The following is a 23,173-nucleotide window of genomic DNA, read 5'->3' as shown; positions in this document are numbered from 1 at the left end:
AAATATCAGCATGGACGGTTAGGATTTGTCATTGCTCCATCTGTATCTATCTGCCCTGAGCAACTGCTACCTGTCAAGACATGGGCCATTGTTCCTTTCTGCCCACAGAGCTTGCACAGTGGGTCATCTCTCAGCCCCCATCTGTGGAGGTTCACAGGGTAAGGAAGGGTGTCATAAACGGCCCTCAGTAAAAAGGATATTCGGTATGGATCCAGCCTCCAGAGATCATTCCATGACACTTTCCGCTTTGGGAGATCCCTCCGAGTCCAGGCAGACTGGGAATCCAAGTTCCACTGCCTTTGCCCTTCTTCACTCATCCTCTAGATCCCTTACTTCTCCCTGGATCATGGCTTTTCTTTCCACCAAGTTGGCTTTCCCCCATGTATGAAAGTGGGACATGCCTAGGCCTTGCCGTCCTACACAGGACTCCAATGATGTCTTTTAGCTTTAAGTTCCCTTCAGCTAGGGCTAGCGAAGCTGTGGCATCCCATTTTCATCCTGACCTTTTATCTTATTCTGGCTTCACTGAATTTCCTATTTCTGGATCTTCTGAAGGTCATGGCCACCCTACATTTGGCTACTTGAAACTCCTCAAACAAGGAAGAGAGAGGTAGCTGAAGTTGCCCTGATCTGATGTATAGCCCCAGTGAAGTAAAACTAGGTGGAATTCCAAGCTACTTTCTGAGGTGTGTGTTGATCTTACACTCTACGCCTTCCACTGCAGTGAGTGGGGCATCATAAACAGCCAGCAGCCACATCAGTCTGGGAAGCAGTCCATGCTGATACAGCCATGCTTCGAATTTCCCTGGAAGTCCGGATGTTTCTATTTTCTTCAGCCACAGCTCTGCTTGCTTTTCAGCCAGGCCAGGTTGTACTTAAAGGAGATGCTGACCTTCCTGATTCTATCTATCTATCTATCTATCTATCTATCTATCTATCTATCTATCTATCTATCTATCTATCTATCTATCCAATTAAAAACCACAAGAGGAACTTAACAAATTTTTACCCTCCAATGTCTTTATCTTCTTGCTTTAATTTCTAATATATATATATTTCCTAATTGTTAAAAAACACACCAAAAAACAGCCTTATTTCTGCAACCAAAGGGTCAAACAAAGACACCAAAATACAGATAAGACAGAAATAGAAAAGATTTAATGTATTTGTTTTATTACAGCTAAACCGCTCTCTACATAAACAAGTAACATTCATTTAGTAAACAATGTATCCCAATTCAAATAATAAATAATTCATATAATATTTTGTACAAACTGGTATAGGTTTCCTGTACATAATGGTTTCTCTCATAGCGTACCATACAGTAAGAGAAGAACTTAAGGCAGAGAGTTCATACTTGCCAGTTATTGGTACAGCTATACAAGACTGACTGTCTAGTGGTATATTTCAAGGACATAGCGGATCAGTGGGCACATGAAATGTATGATTTCAGTGCAATGTCAAATGGGAGATTTGTGCAGAATGATGGCGGTCTCAATTTTGTGTGCTATCATAACTCAGTGCAAAGGTAAAATATATAAATTAAATGAGCATGGGTTCAGCAATCCAATTGTTAATTTGCAACACTGAAGACAAAAATCCCTAATGTGTAAAGGTTTGTGGACTCTTTTGTGTACTGGCTGTCATCAAGAGATTAAAAGTGTGCTAACATTTATCAAGGCCCAACATTAGCTGTTCCACAACCTTTTTTCAATGCACGAGAATTAATGACAAATCAAAAACAGCTGTCACATCACAATGAAGCCAGAGGATGTGCACACAACAGTTTCATTTCAACCAAAGTTGAATGTGACACAGCAAGTATGATTGTGGAATTAATGCCTCAGATGTCTCATATAGTACAAATATGAGAGAAAGAGAGACAAAGACAGGTAATTAGCTAATTGTACAATGCAAAGCAGGTGTTAAGAGCTCTTGAAATAATTACGAAATGCATGAAAGCAACGCATGATCAAACAGTAAAAATATAATATATAGATCAAATAAATTAATTCAATTTTAAACAGATAGCACAGATTATGTTGCAATAAGCTCACCTTCCAAGCAACACTTCGAAAATCTATAAAGCTAAATCTCGATTGTAGCCCAACTGAAGCCCAAACCATACAGACCTTGGGAAAATGACATTTCATACATGGCATTCTTAACATTACAAATGGAATAACAGCATTCACTGGAGGAGACTCCAAATGGAAATGTCAAGTGCGTTTAGCCGTTTTTACACAAAGCTGTCAGCTGGCATTCAATAGCTGGAATCTTGGGACCAAATTTGGATCTGAAGGTCTGCTGCCGTGGGATATTACACTTCTGTCAGATTCCTGTCTTGAGGAAATAATTATTGTCTGCACTGGGGCTACTGAAACATCATTCTGGTTATTCTTCTTTCATATCTGCAACAAACTAAATGAGGTATGCTGTAGCGTCTGATACCCTCAGCGCTGTTTTTGCGAACCACACCTCATCTTTTGAGGTTTAGTTCAGACAAACAACATCAAACAATATGACATCAGGAAAAAAGTACAAGAGTTTCCCTCAGGTACTAACCAGCAAATCTGGGCACCGAAACCAAACTCCGCTTCTTACATACTTAATGTGGTGATGGATGAGAAAGAATGCGCAACAGGAATAAGACGTGACCTCTTTTCAAGCATGTCGTGGCTAGATTCTGTATTGGCATTAGGGAATGCTTCTGTACAGCATACGTCCTACATAACTTAAAGCAATAAATTACCTGCACAGGATAATGGCATTAAATAATGTGATTTCCCCCTCACTGATCAAACAATGGCTAAGGAAGTGTCTTCAAAAAAAAAAATTATAAAGATGACTGTCATTCTATTACTTCGACTGAAATAATTATTTGAAGTTAAATAAAATAGCAAGTATAAAAGGTACAGAATAAGATAAATCAAGGAACGACACACAGAGCAGTGAAAAACATCTTCAGTATCCATGGAGAAAATACCAACTGAAGTCACTCACTGGGTAGGCAGTGTCCTATTGTTTATATACAAAAAGTAAAACTGAAAATAGATTTTTCTTCTCTGTACACAGCAAATGTATTCTTCTCTTTACAAAAGTCTTTGTTCTCTTTTTTTGTCTCCCCACCTTCCATCCCATTCACATCTAAATCCCATCACGAGTGCACAGAGCTCCTCCTGTTGTTTGTGATAAAGGCATGTCTGTTTGCGGGGCGCCCCGGTGCGGTCAGTCCAGTGAAATTACGTCAGGGATGGATCCGTATATTACTGATGTGGCGGCAGCGTCAGAGCGCGAGCGGGACACGTTACTGTGTGCGTGGCTGTCTCTCAGACTGCTGGAAGATACCAGACTGCTGCTGCTTCCGCTGCTGCTGCCCCCGCTGGCTGGCACTAGTGAGCTGTTCACCGGCGTCCCCGGCTGCTCCAGGAAGAGCTGTGAGGAACCATAGGGCATGAAGCGGTTCAACAGCAGCTCGTGGTCTTCTGACGCAGAAGCTGAGGCGGCGGCTGCAGCGGCCATGACCATGTTATAATGCTGTGGAGAGGATAAAATCAGCAAATTAAGGCTATGCTGATGTTTAGTAAATAAATGTATATGCTAATTATCTCTCAGTCAGATTTGGGCCCTAGTGTATCCAATCCATTTAATTCGCCATTAGATGTGGTTAAACACAGGTGTTTGTTCGAGTACAATGTTGCCCCCTAGCAGTGATGTGCTGCGTGAACTTACCTGGTGATTATCCCCTTGTAAAAATGAGAAGAAATTCAGATCTGTCGAACAAAAAAAATAAAATAAATAAAAATAAGTTGTTTGGCATAATTTGATAAGCTTTTATATGAAGTATTTTTACATTTTTAAAACACTAAATCTTTGATCATTGGATTAAATAAATTTTTTTTTATGAAATACATAACTTTATTTAGCATGCATTACATTGATTAAAAGTGGATGTAAAAGCTTTTGTAATATCACAATAGATTTCCATTTCAAACACATGCTGTTCTTTTGAACTTTCTATTCAAAGAATTCTGAAAGAAATAACGTATTATGGTTTTCACAAAAATATTAAACAGCATGACTGTTTTCAACATTGATAATAATAAATAAATAAAAAATTATTGAGCACACATTTGTCATCACAAAATAGTAACACTATTTCACGACAATACTGTTTTACAGTATTTTTGATTTATATAAAAAAAACGGCATTGGAAGCATAAAATACATTTTAAATTCTTTCAAAATATTACAGATCCCAAACTTTTGAACAGTAGTGAAAACCAAGACAAGTCAACATGAACAGTACCAGTACATTCTCTATTATATTTGATGAAATATTATTTGAGTGGAATGATGACGGTACCTGAGAGGTCACTGGGTGTGTGGTAATAGTGACGGTAGTCTTGAATGAGAGGAGGAGGGGGAGGGATATAGTTTGTCTCCATTGCTGGCATGCTGGGAGCCCGTGCCAGTGGAGACGCCTGATGATGCAGATTTAACACTCTGCAGCAAAATAGAACAAAATGATTAGTAAAACTAGTCAAATATAGAATTATATTTTAAGTAGTACAAACAGTGCCTCCAATAATTATCATAACATTTAAAATCACATATAAACGTGAATATCTTTGCATTAGATGACAAAACATGAATCAATGTTGCACTTATAAAAAATAACTTACAAATACACTTTTCATTTTCACAAACATTTTGTTGGGTTTTAAAATGTAAAAAAAAAAATAGACATACTGTTCACAATAACAGAAATGTAAATTCTTACCCTTTGTTGATAGGTGGGGAGGATGGTGATAGAGATGGACAGGCTCTTTTAGGAGGAGGCTCTTCGTTTTCATTTTCATCGTCGTCATCATCGTCATCTGAGGAGCTGTCCAGTGTCAGGTCAATCACCTCCACTTTCTTACTGCTGCTGCCATGGGACGAACTGTTTCTGTGGTCTGACACAACTGACCGACACGAGTCTAGAGAAGCATTAAAAAAAAACAGACCCTCACTGAATCAAAAAGAATGTAGCATGCAAATGTCTACACCTTTTAGTATGTATATATATGTGTGTGTTTGTGTGTGTGTGTGTAATTGAGACAACTGTCTATAGTCTTCTTAACAAACATACAATACCTTCAATGCCATTTGATGAGGCTGACACTTCCTGTACCACCTTTTTGGATCTCATAGGAGCCCAATTGCCATCTTCTTTAAACTGGATCTCATCACAGTCCACACAGCTGCTCAGGATCTCCATGAACAACCTGTAGAAAACAAAGAATAATCAGCACAACTGTTTTTAACACTGATAAGAAATGTTTCTCAATCACCTAATCAGGATGACCTCGGAAGTATCATTTGACATTGAATATTGGAGTAATGGTTGCTGAAAATTCAGCTTTGCCTTCAGTGGAATAAATTACATTTTAAAATATATTCAAAGAAAAAAGTTATTTTCACTTGTAATAATATTTCACACCATTACCATATCACTATATTTTTAGTCAAATAAATGCAGCCCTGGTGAGCATATGAATTTTTTCAAAAACATTTTTAAAAATCCTATCGACCCCGAATTCTTTGAACAGTAGGGCATAAATGCTCATACACAGTAGACAATGATGTATACTGCTGTTGAAAAGTTTAGGATCAGCAAGATGCTGTTCTTTTTCAAGTTGTATTCATCAAAGAATCTTGAAAAAAATTATCACAGCTTCCAAAAAAATATGAAGCCGCACAACACTCATAATAAATCAGCATATTAGAATGATTTCTGAAGGATCATGTGACACTGAAGACTGGAGCAATGATGCTGATGAGAATTCAGCTTTGATCCCAGCAATAAATTATATTTTAAAGTATATTAAAATAGAAAACCATTCTTTTAAATTGCAATAATATTTCACAATATAACGGTTTTCTCTGTATCAAATAAATGCAGCCATGATGAACAGAAGAGAAAAAAATCATACTGATCCCTAACTTTTGAACAGCAGTGTACATTAAAGCAAGCTAATAGTTTATGCATATTTCAGATGGCTCACAATCACAGGTGTAAAAGACGAGATCAACACTGACCCGTCAATAATAAGGTGCTCATATGGGGCTTTCTTGTCGCAGACCGGACACACCCAGGTGGGTTTCTTCTCATTCATTTGGATGTAGAGTGTAGCATCAAAGCATTGCAGGTGTGAGCAAGTGAGCGCTCGGCAGGGAATCATCAGTCGCATCTTTCCCAGCTGTTCAGTTACACACAGATAGACACACATTATGTCAGCATTCATTATAAGGCTACATACTGCTTCCAAACTTTATGACAATGATGATAATAAAGAAGTTTCTTATCTCTAAACTGCTAGCTTGTGGTTTATTCTCCATCGCTCAAATATATTAAACTGACAAAGAACACAATATGGGAAATCAGAGAGTCATAAGCAGAGCTCGGTGGTCACAGTGAACAGAAGCAGAGTTTCATTATTCTGACAAAATGATTAATGCAATTGAGTCAAAAGGAACATTACAAGGTTTAACAGAACCCACTGAAGAGAATCAAATCTTTCTTCAGGGTTGAGGGTCCATTACATACCGGACAGAGCAAGGAAACTCGCAGGCTGGTGGTGGCAATCTCACTGTCAGGGTCAGCGGTAAGCTTTTCTTTGACTGAAGAGTGAGCACAGAATACAAAATCAATCAGATCACTTTTTTTACAACATTGAATATCTCCCATCATATTCACAACAGGAAGCGAAGTAACTTTGCAGGTTATTGGAAAACATCTTTATTTTGATAATCACTTAATTAAAACAATAGTTGAAGATGTCAAATTGGGGCACTGGTAGGAAAAAGCCTGAAAATCTAAAGTTAAAATGTTGAAAAATACATGAAGTGGAAGAAATTAGCACTAGTCTGATTAACATTAAGCTATATTGAGACTCAATTCAACTGTTTGAAGTCCAGAGTTAACCTACTGAGTGCTCTTGAGTGGTCTGGGTTTCTAATGCCTTTTGACCGTAGTCTCTGTAGCAAAACTGAAGAGGACTGCTGACGGACCAGGTACACTGCCATGGAGTAACTCTGTATGGACAACAAAATATTTAAAAGGCTTAAAAATTACCATTTTTTTTAAACCCATTAGATTTCGAGTAGATTTACATTCATTACCCTTCCGATTTCCGACGTCCATGACACAACAATGGTGTTGGGAACTGTTGTAGACAACCTAACCAGCGAGGTAATGTTGATGGGTCTGCTCGGCCGCTTTGGCTCCACTCCATTTTTGGTTGGAGGAAGATATCCCTGAGGACAACCACAAAAAAGCATTGAGATAAACAGCCAGCCCAGAACATGAAACAACAAACTACATATGTATCTGAAATATACATTTGTGGAGGAAAAGGCTGTAAGATGCTGAAAACAAGAAATCTTTCAAACAAGTTCTGGTTCAAGTGCCAAATACTTTGTTTTCATCTATTTGTCTGAAGGTTTCGTACCATTTCAAAAAATGTTTGTCATTTAATGACTCAAAAATGGTTCAACTGAGTATAAACAATTACGAAATACTTTACACTATAAATTTGAGTATTCATGTGTTAATAATTTTTTTCATTTGTCTAAAAGTTTCCTGCCGTTTTGTGGCCAAAAAAAAAGCCTGACTCACAGGGAGGTTACAGGGTTTTCCATTCACTTTCACACAAAGGTTGGGTGGGAAATGATCTTCCTGAGGACAGCTTGTCTCTGATAAGCAAAACCTGAAAAATATGTGTTGAGATTCTTTGAGGAATGTGTGGGAAAGACTTCCAAAACCCTCTCAGAAACCCAAACAAAAGAAAGCTCTGAAGATGGGGGTAGGTTAGCTTCCAACACAGAAAATCAGAAAATATTCAATATTCAACCACACAGAACTCTAAACTGCAAAGAATATGCTATTTTAAATGTTAAATGCAACATTATACATTATAATAAGATTTTGTGATAACACAAAACATTAACAATGGTGGCAAGTAAAATGATACACTTTAATTATTTAACTTAAATTATGTTTTAAGTTTTAAAAAGTTCCAGCTGAGCTTTTGAGAACTTTTGTTGGAAACTGTTGTCTTATCATACCTTAGCTGTACTTGCACGGTGAAGTCACATTTGGTCCCAGAGATGTCCCTGTTGAGACAAGAGGATGGGAGTAAAGGAATGTGTGATAGAGCGTGGGAGAGAGAAGCATACCAAACATTCTACAGGACCGCTCGCTTGGGCACGTTTTATAAGCACTTTTGTCTGCTATGTAAGAACAAGAGGAAGATATCTAGAAGACCAGATGAACTGCTAAACAGTTGTTTTAAATTCAGCAGGTTTGCAGTTCTGACTGAAATGTATTACAAGCTCAAAATTAGGGTATTTCAAGCACTCCATGTTAACTTGTCTAACTTTGTCAATTAATATCCCCCCACACTTACACTGAACTGCTGATCTGCTGAACTTGCTGAGGCGTTAGTGCAAACGCAAAACATGTTTCCTGAAACCTCTGACTGCTGTCTGACGCTGTAAAACAAAGAGAGAGGAGACGATTATAAAAGACGGAGAACCCATTACATCACTCTATGGATGAAATGACAGATGAGAAAAAAAGGTCAGCCAAGCTAGTGAGTCATTTTCATTCCGAAAAAGTCATTAAGTCAGTCGTTAAGACAAAAAATAAAATAGCTAAAAAATAAGAATTTAAATACAAAAAAAAAAAAAAAAAAAAATTCTGCAATTACTGCAATCAAATGCAATTGAAATTCAAATGTGTTTACCATTTTAATGTGACATTCTGTTAACAAAAAAAAAAAAAAAACCCGATCGGGGAGCTTACCAACTAGTCAATTTTATTAATTTAGCACTAATTTTCAAAATAGTACTTTTATACTGCACACAAACAACATTTTATAGAACTGTATCCTTCCAACTTTGTAGCAAAAGTGAGAGGAGGGACTTTTCTGTTCCACACAGTCTTAAGAAAATGCTTTATTAAAGGCCTTTCCATACTAAACGTGATGCAAAAAAGCGAGGTGAATCGCCGGCGAACGGTGCATTCACACCGAACGCAAAAAAGATTGTTCACCTTCTGCTAATTCACGCCTGCATGTTAGGTGGGACCGACAAACAATGAATTTTTCCTCAGATATTATCTCGTAAATGTATTGAACATCTTCTGCTGCTTAATAAACAGCATTAAATTAAAATAAACAAAGTTGGGTTCTACACATAGAAACAAAAACTATCTATTAATCCTTACAAGAATAGGCTACAATCTAAAATATAATTAGAAGTACAATTAGCATCAAGCTACACTTGAAAATGTATGTAATTATTAATGTATTTGCTTACCCACTTTAAACCATTAAGTGCTTGTAATAACTTTCTGATTGTAATCTATAGTTGATCTTGATTAAGCAGACACATGCACTCTTTGTGTTTAATAATGCTACACTGCTAATATTTGTCATAAACATCCTTTATTGCTATAAAAATACCATGAGTTGCATACAAAACACATACAGAAAATGTATTGTTATAATCATGTCTTTTTGCTTTCTTATGTCATGTGTAGAAAAATGTTTCACATTTTAAAAAATGGTCAAATTTCTCAAACTCTCATAATAAAATAAAATAAAATAATATAATATAATATAAAATAGAGCATCTTATCTCTTTCCTTTAGTTTGTTTCTTATCCATTTGACTTACAAAAGGAGATGTCAGGCAGAATTATGTAATTCAGTGACTTTTTCATAAGGTTAACTAAACAGTAAATGAGAGTTTCTCCGTCATCTCATTTTGTGCGGCAAATATATTTTTTTGTATAAATTAATTGTATAATAATTGAGATTACATGATATGATTTTCAAAAGCTCAAGTGATTACCTTTTTTATTTGTTAGAATATGTATACATCAATATTTTAACTTATTCAAATTTAGTTAAAATTAAAATCAAATGCTGAATAATTAAAGTGTTCTGATTAACCAGTGAATTGATTAATCGTTCTAATAATCGTTAGATTAATCAATTATCAAAATAATGGTTTGTTGCAGCCCTAGTGGAAAGGCCTCAAGTATGATGTGTTCACTGAAAAGGAAAAATATTAGAGAGGACCAGCTTCTTTGTAGTGTAAATGGTTTCTGCTGGTCCACATACCTCTGGTTATGTAGCATATTTTAATATTTTGCGACAGCATCCTTGACCAAGCATCCAACGTTAAATAAGGTTAATTATCTTAAAACGATAACAAAGCAGCATCTCAGTTACAGACACAAGGTTGCTGGTCCTCTTCAGTGGAACTACTTTAAACACTTGTGCAGTTTAGTTCAAAGTCAAACTCTACAACATACCCCCCAAAAACATAACATAACATTATATAACCCAATCTCCTTAAATGAAACAAGTGTTTGAGGAGCAAGAGAGAGTGAGAGAGATAAGAGGAAGCTCTATCTGCGTCACTAAAGGTGTTCCACACTGCACACATAAGTGGCTGTACTCAATGAAAGAGACTGAAATGAGAGGTCTTTTGTCTGGGGTGAAAATTTCCTGTACATTTCCGGAAACTTTCCAAAAAATCCGGGAAAGTTTTTCAAAATTCTGGAATATTTCTGAAATGTTCCATGTTTATGCAACCCTATTTGTGAACACTAACCACTTAGTCACGTGAAGAGGAAAATCTATTCCAACTGAAGTGGAGTGAGTTTAACAGAGAAGCCGGCAGATGATTAATCTGTACTCAAGAGGAAAGAGAGGATGTGAGCCGATTATGTAAACCAAAGATCCATCAACACTGGTTGCTCTCTCAACTCAAAATTCACCAATCATATAAATCACATTGACCTAGAAAGTATGTTCAATCCAAGGGGCTTCAACTCAATATGGGTGAAGGACCATTGTGCTTCCTTTAAGTTGCCTGAAAAGCAATATGATGTTACAGCGTTCTTTGCCTTGCATAGCAAAAAGCACTTATTATATGGCAATCAGTGCTCTATAACTCTATAAGAGTGTTTGTAAGAAAATTACACTTGAAATAAGGTAACCTGCTTCCAAAATGAGCTAAGCATTAGCTCAAACTGCAACTCATTTTTGATGGCATTTACATTTATTCTGAGTCTTTACTTTGGCATTCATTTTCGTTTAAAGAATAAAATGACAGGCTTGCGCTTGAAAAGTCCACATAAAAATCTTAAACGTCCTGAAGTGAAAACACTAAACGCTAGTTTTCTGAACATGTCCTGAAGTGAAAACACTAAACACTAGTTTTCTGAACATTTCACAGACCAAAACCAGTAAATGAACATAACACTTAAACCTGCTGCAAAAATATATTAACACACATTCTTTCCATTGATATTGGCCTTTTATTCTTAGCATGAGCCGGATGACTAAATATAGCGCAGGTGACCCTTGTCCAATCTGATAAGCCATAAATCACTTGAAGAGCAGCTTTATGTTTGTATAGGCAGGAGAAGCTAAAGCCTTCACAAGAGGCCTACATTTTTCATAAAATTTCACAAAATTAAAAATGTTCAAAATCGATTAGTGGGTGGGTTGTCGGAATACCTAGTTAGTCTAAAGGCAACTTCATGTCCACAAGCTCCTGATCAATGCATTTCCTTACGGATGTTAAGTGAAGCTTTTAAATACAGTAAAAAGGTTAAATAAGGAGTTTTCAAACCAGATCCTGTAAAATTTGTAAAAGATAAATTTTTTGGACGGTCAAAGATAACATGTTAACTTAAGAGGTTTATTAAATAAGATATAGCCTACATATAACATTACACTAATTGTGGACAGAAAGAAATAGAACCCAATACATAAATATTATATATAAATAAATATTTCCAGAAAATATTTTGCCATGGACACAAATACATGACAAATATAAAAGTGAATTATTTAAACAAATCAATGTGTTTTTTAATTCAATAACATAACATTATTTTAAGGTGACGTAGTTGAACATTACAAATAATTACTAAGAAATAACAGTCAAATGTGCATAATTACAACTAAGCCGACAAAAACCCTAAGCCTAACCTTTACCATATACTATAAACATGTAGTTAATAAGTATCACTCAATATCTCTTTGTGTTATTACACTGTAAATAAATACATTCAACTTAAAATAAAGTGTAACTAGAATTATTTCTCTCACAGTATTACATATAAAAATATAGAGATAACTTTAGGGTTTTCACCATATTTGTGGGTCCTCTTTGGTAGGGCTATAAAATTTATGAAAATTGATAAACATAAATATATATTACATATATTTCTTAAATATACACACATACATTATGTTAACACAATCTGTTATTTTGGAAACTATTCATTGCGATTCATCAGTTTTCATCTTTTCACACGTGACTTTAAAATATTAATTTTAGAATGTACTGCCTTATTGTTTCCATGGCGGAGCATCATGCTTGTCATGTGACAACACAGCCACAATATATCTGTATGTCACATGGATTGCTTTTATTGAAATTTTCCTGTTTTATTCAAAATATTCACAGACATGCTCATTATATTATGAAATAACTTGTATTCCAATTCTGAAATATGTGCAAGTAAATATATTAGTTAGTTCGCCATGTTAGTTTGTGCTGAATCCGAGCTGTAGGATTTACAACACGCAATTTCATCCTCTCCTCCCGATACACATTAAAGTAGATCTCCGGTAAACTGGGAGAAGAGCAGAGTAAACTTTATAGTTACCTACACAATCTGTATATGATATCAATAAAAACATAGATTATATTTGTAAAGATCATTGATGCTGTTTCTATAGACATTAGCGTGTATTTTACAAACTAGTACTAGTGCTAGTACTTATGTTTATTTAAATGTCTGAAACCTAAAATAAGCATTAAATGGTTGGAAACACTGACTATTTGTGATATGACAAGTGCTCAGCACATCCGATATGGCTTTGCAACCAGCCAATGCTCGAAAGCATATTTAAATTCAGTTGAACATGATGACGTGACTAGGTGTGCACGATATATATCGGCCAATGATTAATGCGCATCTAGTCAGTAAACCCAGTCTCTAATAAACTGTAAATTCCATAAGGTTCATGATTTCACATAGAGCAGCTGTTGTTTATGTATTTATGTCCTCATTGAGACGGCAGATGCTGAAATTCTATGTAATTCTATGTAATGAAATTCTCGCGCTTCAGTCTATGTAGTAAACAAACATTCATCCATTCACACAGAGACGCGCAGAACATGCAGGTTTCATATTTCAACCAACTTTTGCGGCTTAACATTTACAGATACTGGTCCATATGGAGATTTGATTTGATTAATTTATGCTAACTTTGACAAATTCCGTGACTGTCCATATTAAAATGCAAGTTTCATTTTAATGACTGGATTTTGAGATTCCATCCGCGTTTTCTGCTTCGCGGAAATTATAGCGCTGTATGCGTCAAGAACCGGGTTGAGCGGGTACTCGCTACCACCGGTACTTAAAGAAACCTGGTACAGTCACATTATCACTTTTTTAGTACCAACGTACCGAAGTACCGGTCTTTTGACAACACTAGTCCGATATATATCGTGCACCCCTAGACGTGACTCACTGAAAGTTCTAATCACACCGGAGTGATCGTACGCTTCAGGGACCAGCCAAGACTGATCACACCGGTGTGATGGTATGCATTAAAGAGTTAAAACCCTACTCTTTGGCATCAGAAAGTTTGAAAACTCCTTGTAACAACAACCAACAAGCTGAATTTCTAGATTCATTACTGTAGAAGCGATTCAACCTTAATATTAAACTAATCAACTGTTAGAGATCATTCCTGTTACTCACCTAAACTGGTGGGTTTGATAAGCTCATCGAGTACATCATAGAATGGCAGCCTTTGGAGCTTGACATCTGGATGGACTGGGTGAAGGGCTGAGGGCAGATGAGGCAGACCCAGCTCGTGCTTTGGCCCGAGCAGTGCGACGGGTAATAGAGATGGTGAGCCATGTCCATCAAATCCCAGTTGTGTCAGGCTGGTGGGCAGGCCTGCAGGAGCCCCTCCGGTGACGGAGTGCAGGCCAGGGAGGGAGAGGTCTGTCGGGGACACCATCTTTGTGGGGAAGCGGCGACGGTAGAGCTCCTTGATCTTCATCTGCACAGCAGGGCTGCAGCCGGCTTTCAACAAATGTAGCGCTTTGGTCAAGAGTTCATGCTTCCTTCCATGTTTGTTGCGGCCTGCATATCCCAGAAGAACCTGAAGCTCTGAGACACGGAGGCTCATCACCATTTGCTGTTTTAAAAAAAGAGAAGAAACAGGAGTTAAATTATGCAATTGACAAAACAAATATTTAAGAGTGCATCTAACTAAGCTAAAGGAAACAGTTCAGCCAAGAGGGGAAAAACATATTGTATAGGAACAACATACGGTTGAGTAAATAGTACAGTAAAATAGAGTAAATAGTTGAGGTTTTGTAATTTATTTATACATTTTATATTGTAAAAATATCTTTTTTTTTTTATAAATAGTAAAAATAGTAACATCATAAAACTTTTATATTTTGAAATAATTTAAAAGAAGTTCTCAATTTTAATATATTTTAAAAAGCAATCTATTCCCCTGATAGAAAATGTGAATTTTCAGTGTCACACAATTATTCAGAAATCATTCTAAAATGCCGATTTGATGCTTAAGAAACACTTCACAGTATAAAATCAATGTTAACGGTTGTGTTGATTCATTTATTTGTGGAAACATTATAACATTTTACTTTGATAAACAGAAAATTCGAAAGGAAGCATTTATTTGAATTACAAATCTTTTAAACCATTATAACTTCAGTCACGTTTGATCAATTTCAAGCATCTTTACTGAATAAAAATATACATTCTTAAAGAAAATAAAAAAAACACCCAAAATATCTGAAAAGTAGGGGTATTTTTTTTTTAGATTTTGCAACCCATTTCTACTTGCTGCAACTACTGACAGACACACATCTCCGAGGTGAAATCACAGAGTCATCGCTTAATTTCTTTTTAAACATTAGTCAACCGAATTCATGGTAACTAGTGTCTATGTGCCCCATTTTTAATGATGGTGATTTAAAGGGATAGTCCACCCAAACGTAGTAAGGACTAAGGACATAGATAAAATAGTCCATGTTTTATCTTATGAAGCTACAAGAATACTTTTAGTGTGCAAAGAAAACAAAAATAATCTCTTTATTAAACAATTATTTTCTTGTGTGTCAATCTCCGCTGCCATTCACGAGAGTACCACGATGCAGTATCACACGCATGCATCGTGGTACTCTCATGAATGCCTGCAGAGACTGACACCACAGAGAAGAACTGTTGAGTAAAGTCATTGTTTTGGTTTGGCACCGTCTCAGTCTCTGTAGGCGCGGTTTAAATCATTATAATGCTGAAGGTGAGGTACAGTTCATATATCTTTATTAAATAAATTAAAGTAATTTGAAACTTTCTGCGAGACATAATTTCACAATCAGCGTGAGTGAATCACCGCGAGCGCTTTCTCTTTCTCTCTCAAAATGCACACATGGCTTCAAATCACATCACGTCTGCACTATAAGCAATCCGCACAGTTGCCACAGGAATTGTCACTTGCACAACCGAGGCAGTGTCGCATCGTCACTTAAGTTAATAAACTGAATTTATTTGTATTTCTTGCCAGTGTTTAGAACATTCAGCAATCACGTGATCTACTGGAGACTGAGTGCTCATGCACACTCGCAGCGCAAAAAAATAATGCCAGGTTCACATCATAATACTATGTTTGCAGTGTGTATTTTTTTCCCTCACTTATATTAATGGTGTAAAGCATTCACACTTCACCCGGTTGCGGTCCGGCAGTGCGTTCCAGGAGCCGTGCATCCTCAGAAGCGCAGAGATCATCTATAGTCTATTTCTGCTGTGCTGCAAGTGCTGAATTAAAGTAACAACATATGTTTGTGGTAGATATGAACATGGATTGACACAAAAATGTAACAATTACAGCATTAATGCATATAATTAAAGCTTTTTGGCTAGGTGTAAAGGAATAGAGCACTTTTAGATAAACAATGCAATATAGACAGCACTCGTGGAGGTAGTAAAACAAAGTTATTAATGAACCGCAAGTATTGCCAGTAATAAAGATTTAAATGCTAAAGAAAAGGTAGTAGAGCTGACTGTTTCTGTCAATGGTAAGTATTAATTTAGAATCGTCGGGTCCCATCGGGTTCGGGCAAAGATCTTCAGCTCTAGTTCAGTTTGCCAAATGCAGATCGTCGGGTTTTTAAGGGATTTTTAAGTAACATTTGTATTGTGTTGGTTTGCTTGCCTTGCGATGCAGACCTGTAATTATGACAGCCCTCATGTACAGCTTTTGACCAAACATTAACACCGACGTGTGGGAACAAAGTGACTTCTCATGTGCAGACTTTACCTCCCAAGTCGTTCATAGATATTTTGAGACTATAAAGGGCTGTGTTGGTGGTACCAGCATTTGGATTCTATTAAAATCTATGGGCAAGTAGAGAGGTGAAGAGGGTAATATAGTGGGGGAAGGGAAGATCAAGCCTAAGCTTGGGTCGGTGAGCTTTCATAACAAAAGCAGTGGAGCACAGCTCCAGGGAAAACAAGAAAACCACAGACCAACAGAGGCTCATATTTCTCCAACCCAGTTTACTGCCAAGTGCCAACTGGACTGTTCACACAAATACTGACACAAACACTTTATTAATTTCCACCCACCCCACCTCCCCAACACAAATAAACGCCTTCACCGCCAGCGCAGACAGATGATCAGACTCTTGCTCTCGTCCTATTGTAGTGAGGAATAGTGTAAACCTAGAAGGGATCAAGAAGTCTGGTGAAGCAAGAAGCACTCATGGGAAAGCCTGATGTTTCTGGTAAATCATAGCATGGGTTCAGATTCAGAATGTTTATTCTTTCATACTTCTAAAGCAAATGAAAATACCACAACCTGTATAAAAAAAAAAAAAAAAAAAAAAAAAAAAAAGGAGGAAACTCTTGGCCCATAGTTGAATCCCCTAGTCAACAGGGAGTAGAGAGCAGGGTGAAGTTTAAACGGTTTATTAGGATGAGCTCATTCTCATGAGGGACCAATAACCCTGTGAAGACAAAGGAATAGGAAGTAGACCCTGAGCTATGTGTATATATATATAAACGTCCTGATGATTAAGCAAGCAGGGATCGTTTTGTGATTCTAAGGAATTCTAAACTCTGTGGACTTTTACAACTACAGGCATAGTCCACCTTCACTATGTTCAGAAGTTTGAGATATGTAGGATTTTTCAAATATTTTTGAAAAAAATATCTTCTGTTCACCATGGCAGTTATATTTAGAAACTATTACAATTTAAAAGAAACTGTTCGACTCCATTATATTTAAAAAATGCTATTTATTCCTGCGATGGCAAAATAGAATTTTCAGCAGCCATTAGTCCAGTCTTCAGTGTCACATGGCCCTTCAGAAATCATTCTAATATGCTGATTGGGTGCTCAAGAAATTTTTTTTATTATTAATGTTAAAACAGTTGTTCTGGTTAATACATTTGTGGAAATCATGACACACATTTGATTCCTGTCATTATTCTTTGATTAATAAAACATTTTCAAAATAGCACCGGCTATTTAAAATACAAATCTTTTGTACCATAATAAATATCTTTGCTATAACTTTTGGTCAAATTAATGATCTCTAATGAATCTCTGAAGACTATTTACACTCTACTGTCATCTCTCAATGACACTGATACCTATGGGAAATGGGCTCTTGGGTCTGTAAACAGACATATCTAAATATACCTCTACAAACAGCAGGATGCTGAACACGATTTCTACACAAGCTATGGGTGTACTCACACTAGCCAGTTTGAACCGTGCCCGGGTGCGTTTGACCACCAAAGCGTGGTTCGTTTGACTAGTGTGAGTGCTCCTAATCGTGCCCGGGCACGGCTCGATTGGCCGGCCCTGGCCCGCTTGGAAGAGGTGGGCCAGGGCACGGTTCAGTTGGAGTCTGGCGCGGTTCGCATGCAGTGTGAGCGCTAACCGTGCTGGAGCACGGAAAAGGACGCGTTGCGTCACGGTTTTGCGACGCTCCAAAACCAACATGGCAGGGAAAGGGTCGCTTTGGTCTACGGCAGAGGTGCAAAATGCATAAAAAATAAAATCTGCAAAGTCCTTGCTGCACTTCAGCTGGTATATTGCAAACATCCTCATACGAGCAGCGCGATTACGTGAAAATTTTCGCGCCACTAAGGCGACACATCTGTTTAACAACAGGCTGTGAGAGGGCTGTGGACCAAACGACACAAAATTATCCACAAAGAAAACAGAGAGATGTACTCCATTGCGTTCAGAGAGCGCCGCTCTTCCTGTTTATCCCGAAACCATCGCACCATAATGACATAAGCGTGCTCCAGCACGAATGCTGAAACGCTATATGTGAGTGCAGGCCAGAAGGGGAGTGGGGAGGGGGGACAATCGTACTCGGGCCCGGTTCATGGCAACCGTGCCTAGTGTGAGTACACCCTAAGTGAACTTGCAGCTATAGAAACAAGTACCATAAGCCGCGTTTCCACCACTGGAACTTTACCCAGAGACTATGGGACTATGGACTGGTTTTCAGTGTGATTCCACAGCAGTTCCAGGTAAAAAAAAATGCCCCTCAGAAAGTCCCTGTTGGCGAGGTAGTACTTTTTCAAAGGTCCGGAACTTTCGGGGGGCGGGACTTGGGTGCTAAACATGGTGATTGGTTGAGTTCATGCAGCATTGTGATTTCATTGTTACAATAGTTCCGGGTGATTCCGGAGGAAACACGACAATAGGTCATGAAAATCTCCTAAAAAGCCGCAGTGACTTTGTCTGTTTAAACAAACAAAATTCAATATGTTAAAAAAAGAAACCGACATTTATAAAGAAAAAGATACCTTGCAGAAAATATTAGAACAGGGCTGGCCAATGCCGGTCCTGGAGAGCCACAGTCCTGCAGAGTTTTGCTCCAACCTTGATAAAAACTCACCTGCTTGTAGCTTTCTAGTTACCCTTAGATCCTGATTGATTAGGGTTGGAGTGAAACTCTGCAGGACTGCGGCTCTCCAGGACCGACATTGGCCACCCCCTGTATTAGAAAAACAAGATTGCATTTAACTAAAGAACTGAGAGGAACCTCAGATGAATAATAACACGTATCCTCTATAGAGCTGCTTTATTTGAACTAAGTTTATTTCATAAAAACAACATTGCAATATTGGTGGTTACTGAGCTAAAAAAAATATTAATTTCATAACTTTGTAACATTAATAATGTTATTTTCCTGTTTGTTACTTTGAAGCTGCTTTGAAACTATCAGTATTGTATAAAATGCTATAAATGTGAATCTATTTATATAAATTGTTCTGATCTCTGATTTAATAGAAGCCTGGTCTGTGTTTCTCGATAATGATTGATCTTGGAGCTTAAGAGCGTTTTCTACGAGTCATTTTACAATCTTTCGTTATTGTTTCACGTGCGCTTCCCAAAAATACACTTACACAATTGCACGTAGCTGTGCTTTAAGTGCTAGTTAGGAGCCACTAAACTAAATGTCTGAAATGTCACCTTATAGAATGGCTCGTAATTGTAGTACACACTCATTTATTAAAATGTTAACCAAATGCGGTGTTCCAGACAACTAAGATAAAATAAATATTACATTATATTAATACGTATTATACTTTACATAATAATATAGTCTATATGATCACTCATAGATCTACGATGATTTTCAACTGCTACTTAAGTTACAATGCTTTTAGACAGACAGTAGTATTAACATCAGTCGTATGATCATTTTTACAAACTTCTTAGAATAACGAAGGTTTTGGGAAACTCAGCACTGAATAGTATACTACTTCTCTAAAAAGATGCATTTAATCAAACAATTGCTTGAATCAACAATAAGTTTATAGTAGTTTCAATAAGTGTGGTTATCATAAGCCTGGACTAACTTATGATTAAGACATAACCTCTTTAGGAAGCACTTCTCTGAAAGGACATCATTTGAGTAACTGCGTAAAGCAGACTTGCTTCCTTCATAACCCACAAATGGGTTGAAGTTTAATAACAATAACATAAATTAAACTAAATGTTTGAAAACCATAAATGTTTAAAAAAACCACCAGTTTCATTAACCACCAGGAAGAGGTTTAAACTGAACTTTTTGTTTTGACTGATACACCAAACACATTGATAAAGGTTTAAGATCATGATAAACATTATGATATGCAACTGTAAAAGCTAGTTACTAAATTTCACAATAACATGTTATAACTAGAGGTATTACAAAAGGTGTACATTTTATCATTATCTTAAGACAGGATTTTATTATAGGAGTTATTTCAGACAGTGGTGGGTCACAAGGTTTTGACGTTGAACACGGAAAGCAAATAAAACATTTTTGATTTCAGTAAGTGATTATGGACACAGAAGATTAAAAAAATGTAATCTGAGAATGTTTACACTTTTATAATCAAGTTCAAGTTCAAGTTCAATTTATTTGTATAGCGCATTTACAACAGCCTCCTGGCTGACCAAAGTGCTTTACATAAGAGCAAAAATATTACACATACATAAAAAAAAAAAAAAAAAACAACAGACAAAAATTTAAAACCACCCATTTCAAAATGTAGCATAACACAGTAGTCAATTTAATTTAATCATTTAGTTAATCATTTAATTCACATTCATGCCAATTATTTTCAGTCTGTAATGTTGATACTATCTGGTTAACTTATTTTATGACAGCAAAAAAAAAAAAAGTTATTTGGATTATTAGCAACATGGGTAATTTTGCTCTCTGCAAAAAAAAAAAAAAGTTTTTAGCAATGTTTTGCTGGCGACAAGACAGCAACCTAATAACAACAGTTAAAAAAGACACTGGATGAAAGACTTGACAAATTTCTATATTTTTACAAGGAAACGAAGGCATCGAAGAACCAACCAATCCAAGATCATGCCAAATCGTCAAATATCAAATCTGAGTTAGCGACATACGAAGAATGGGTCCAAGGACTCTATTGATTACTATAACATTATAAGGTGCTTTAAGAGAGCTAATGTTCGAACAAAATAAAATGTCTTAGCACTTTATTTTGTTCCATATACCTCTTACAAAAAGGAGATGTTAGGCATTCAGTCAGTCAATTACTTCTTCATTCAGTTAATTAAATGGTAAATGAGAGAGTCTGTCATCTCATTTTGTGTGCCAAATACGTTTATTTGTATTGTGTGTGTGTATTATATATATATATATATATATATATATATATATATATATATATGTATATATATATATATATATATATATATATATATATATATATAATTAGTACAATAGTAATATAATTGTTTGACATTTGACTGAAGTGATTATCATGTTTTATTTATTAGTTTGAATATGTGTATTCAGTATTTTAACTAATTGTAAAAGCACAATAATAGAACAAAGCCTACTGATTAATCAGTTAAATTAATTGATGATTAGTCGATTAATCAATGTAATACTCATTAGATTAATTGATTATCAAAATAATCGATTGTTCCAACCCTATTTGGAAAATATTGCAGCTAACTGGTCTGCTCCCTAACTCTTTTGACAGTATTCTGTCGAATTGATAATAATCAGAGCCAGTTTAGAGGTCTAGATGTAACAGTATAGTACAACAACAAAGAGCTGACAAAATTTTAATTTTAATTTTAAATTTTAATATCACTAGCAATCCAAATCATGATTAAAACAACATTGGTGTGACTCAAACAATCACATCAAAATAAACAACAATGACAGAGGACACACACATTTGTCTTCACATATTGTCTAAATGCAGGACAACGGATCTCACAGCATCACCTTGTAATCACCAGCTAAACACACACCAACTTGAAACGAACGTCCAACTTAATCACAGTGAAACTAAAGAAACAGGCCGTGGTCAATGGCTGCATCTCAAAATCTGGTGCTGTGTAAACACAACATTTCTGGATGTCACACACTCGATTCAAATGTTCAAACGTGTCTGTGAAGCCTAAAATTCAGCCTTCGTTGTCAGATACCTAGGTTATGGGACTGAGTAGTTGTCTGCTTTTATAAATTCATCAGGTTAACAAAGTCCTAACTGTCAAAGTACCGAATCTCCAGGCTGTTAGCAGCCTACGCACCACCCACATGCTGCTTCACACTTATTGACTCCTCTGAATATCCATGGACTATTTAATCACTTAATTTAACCGTTTAAATAACAATTAACAGCATACATATCTTAATTCAGATGGAAGAGAGCTAATTTCACACGAGCAGGCAGACAGCTGTACGGGTTAGCAGGTAGCTAACGATAGCTGGATCCATCACAACAATAACAGTGTATCTTTAACAGGGTTCAAAACTGCTCATAAAGCGCCTTTAAATCAAATACGGAACGTCGTTTCTTTCAAAAGTCAATCGCAGAAACAAGTCAGACGCGAAACATTGCCGAACAGGTCTTGTATAAAGGCTATATTGAAAGTAAATAGCGGGTAACACTTTACCTTCAATTCCGCACTCTCCGCCATCTTGTATCTCTGGCGCAGGCGTGATCGGAGCCTTGGCACGTGACCAAGACGTGAGCTTGTTCAAATGTTCGGGAATCCCTCTAGTTCAAAAATGAGCGCGGGTAATGGGATCTCACGGTGCTTCAATGGAAAATATGGCATCATACGAAACGCTCTCTCTGGTTAGATTCATCATGTTATACAATTCGGAAAGGTGTTGACGTTGTTACAGCTACTGATTAAACAAAACAAACAAACAAAAAAATGTAAGGGTGCTTTCTTTCCAGATAATCACATGCAATTTGCATTCGGTTTTGTCATCTGATCAATAATGGGAATTCAGAGAATGAACAGTTCGTTTTATAAAACATGGGGGAAAACGGGATTATGCAATGTTGTGATTTTTAATCACGTGCATTTTTTTGTTGCAATGATGATTCATTTATCCAGTCAAAACCACATATAACATTTACATTAAACAGTGCTAAAGTCATTGACAACTTTCGTCTTTGATTTTAATAAATACAAATAAAATCCTGAAATGTGAGTTGAATTTACCTCTTATCAAATCGTCAACATCTAA

At 36.5% G+C, this 23,173-nt stretch overlaps 1 protein-coding gene across 3 annotated transcripts; it reads right to left on the bottom strand.

The window, feature by feature from the left end:
* Window positions 1-1,156: 1,156 nt before the first annotated feature.
* On the bottom strand, window positions 1,157-22,735 carry LOC127934376 (E3 SUMO-protein ligase PIAS1). 3 transcript variants are annotated; one of them, XM_052531713.1, is made up of 14 exons: window positions 22,588-22,735; window positions 13,846-14,290; window positions 8,454-8,538; window positions 8,113-8,160; window positions 7,664-7,754; window positions 7,168-7,302; window positions 6,975-7,080; window positions 6,593-6,666; window positions 6,085-6,245; window positions 5,140-5,270; window positions 4,784-4,982; window positions 4,367-4,506; window positions 3,733-3,773; window positions 1,157-3,537 (listed from the first exon to the last, which is right to left on the bottom strand). In XM_052531713.1, the coding sequence occupies exons 1-14, from the start codon at window positions 22,609-22,611 to the stop codon at window positions 3,229-3,231; spliced, it is 1,989 nt and encodes a 662-aa protein (XP_052387673.1). In that variant the 5' UTR covers window positions 22,612-22,735; the 3' UTR covers window positions 1,157-3,228. The 3 variants fall into 3 exon arrangements, with proteins under 3 accessions (XP_052387673.1, XP_052387674.1, XP_052387672.1); XM_052531714.1 differs by lacking the exon at window positions 22,588-22,735 and adding an exon at window positions 15,820-15,944; XM_052531712.1 differs by lacking the exon at window positions 22,588-22,735 and adding an exon at window positions 15,853-15,927.
* Between the last annotated feature and the right edge of the window lie 438 nt (window positions 22,736-23,173).

The sequence above is a fragment of the Carassius gibelio genome, chromosome A18, assembly GCF_023724105.1.
Source record: "Carassius gibelio isolate Cgi1373 ecotype wild population from Czech Republic chromosome A18, carGib1.2-hapl.c, whole genome shotgun sequence".
NCBI classification, from domain to species: Eukaryota; Metazoa; Chordata; class Actinopteri; order Cypriniformes; family Cyprinidae; genus Carassius; species Carassius gibelio.
The sequence above is the reverse complement of the archived record's forward strand: the minus strand, read 5'-3'. Positions and strand labels throughout refer to the sequence as shown.

Coding starts and splice junctions, on each gene's coding strand:
- LOC127934376 (XM_052531712.1), bottom strand. CDS start 15,912: ATGATCTCTGCGCTTCTGAGGATGCACGGCTCCTGGAACGCACTGCCG. Junction 14,291..15,852: donor CACTGCCGGACCGCAACCGG/GTGAAGTGTGAA, acceptor TTTTTAAAACAG/CAAATGGTGATGAGCCTCCG. Junction 7,303..7,663: donor GAAAACCCTGTAACCTCCCT/GTGAGTCAGGCT, acceptor GGTTGTCCTCAG/GGATATCTTCCTCCAACCAA.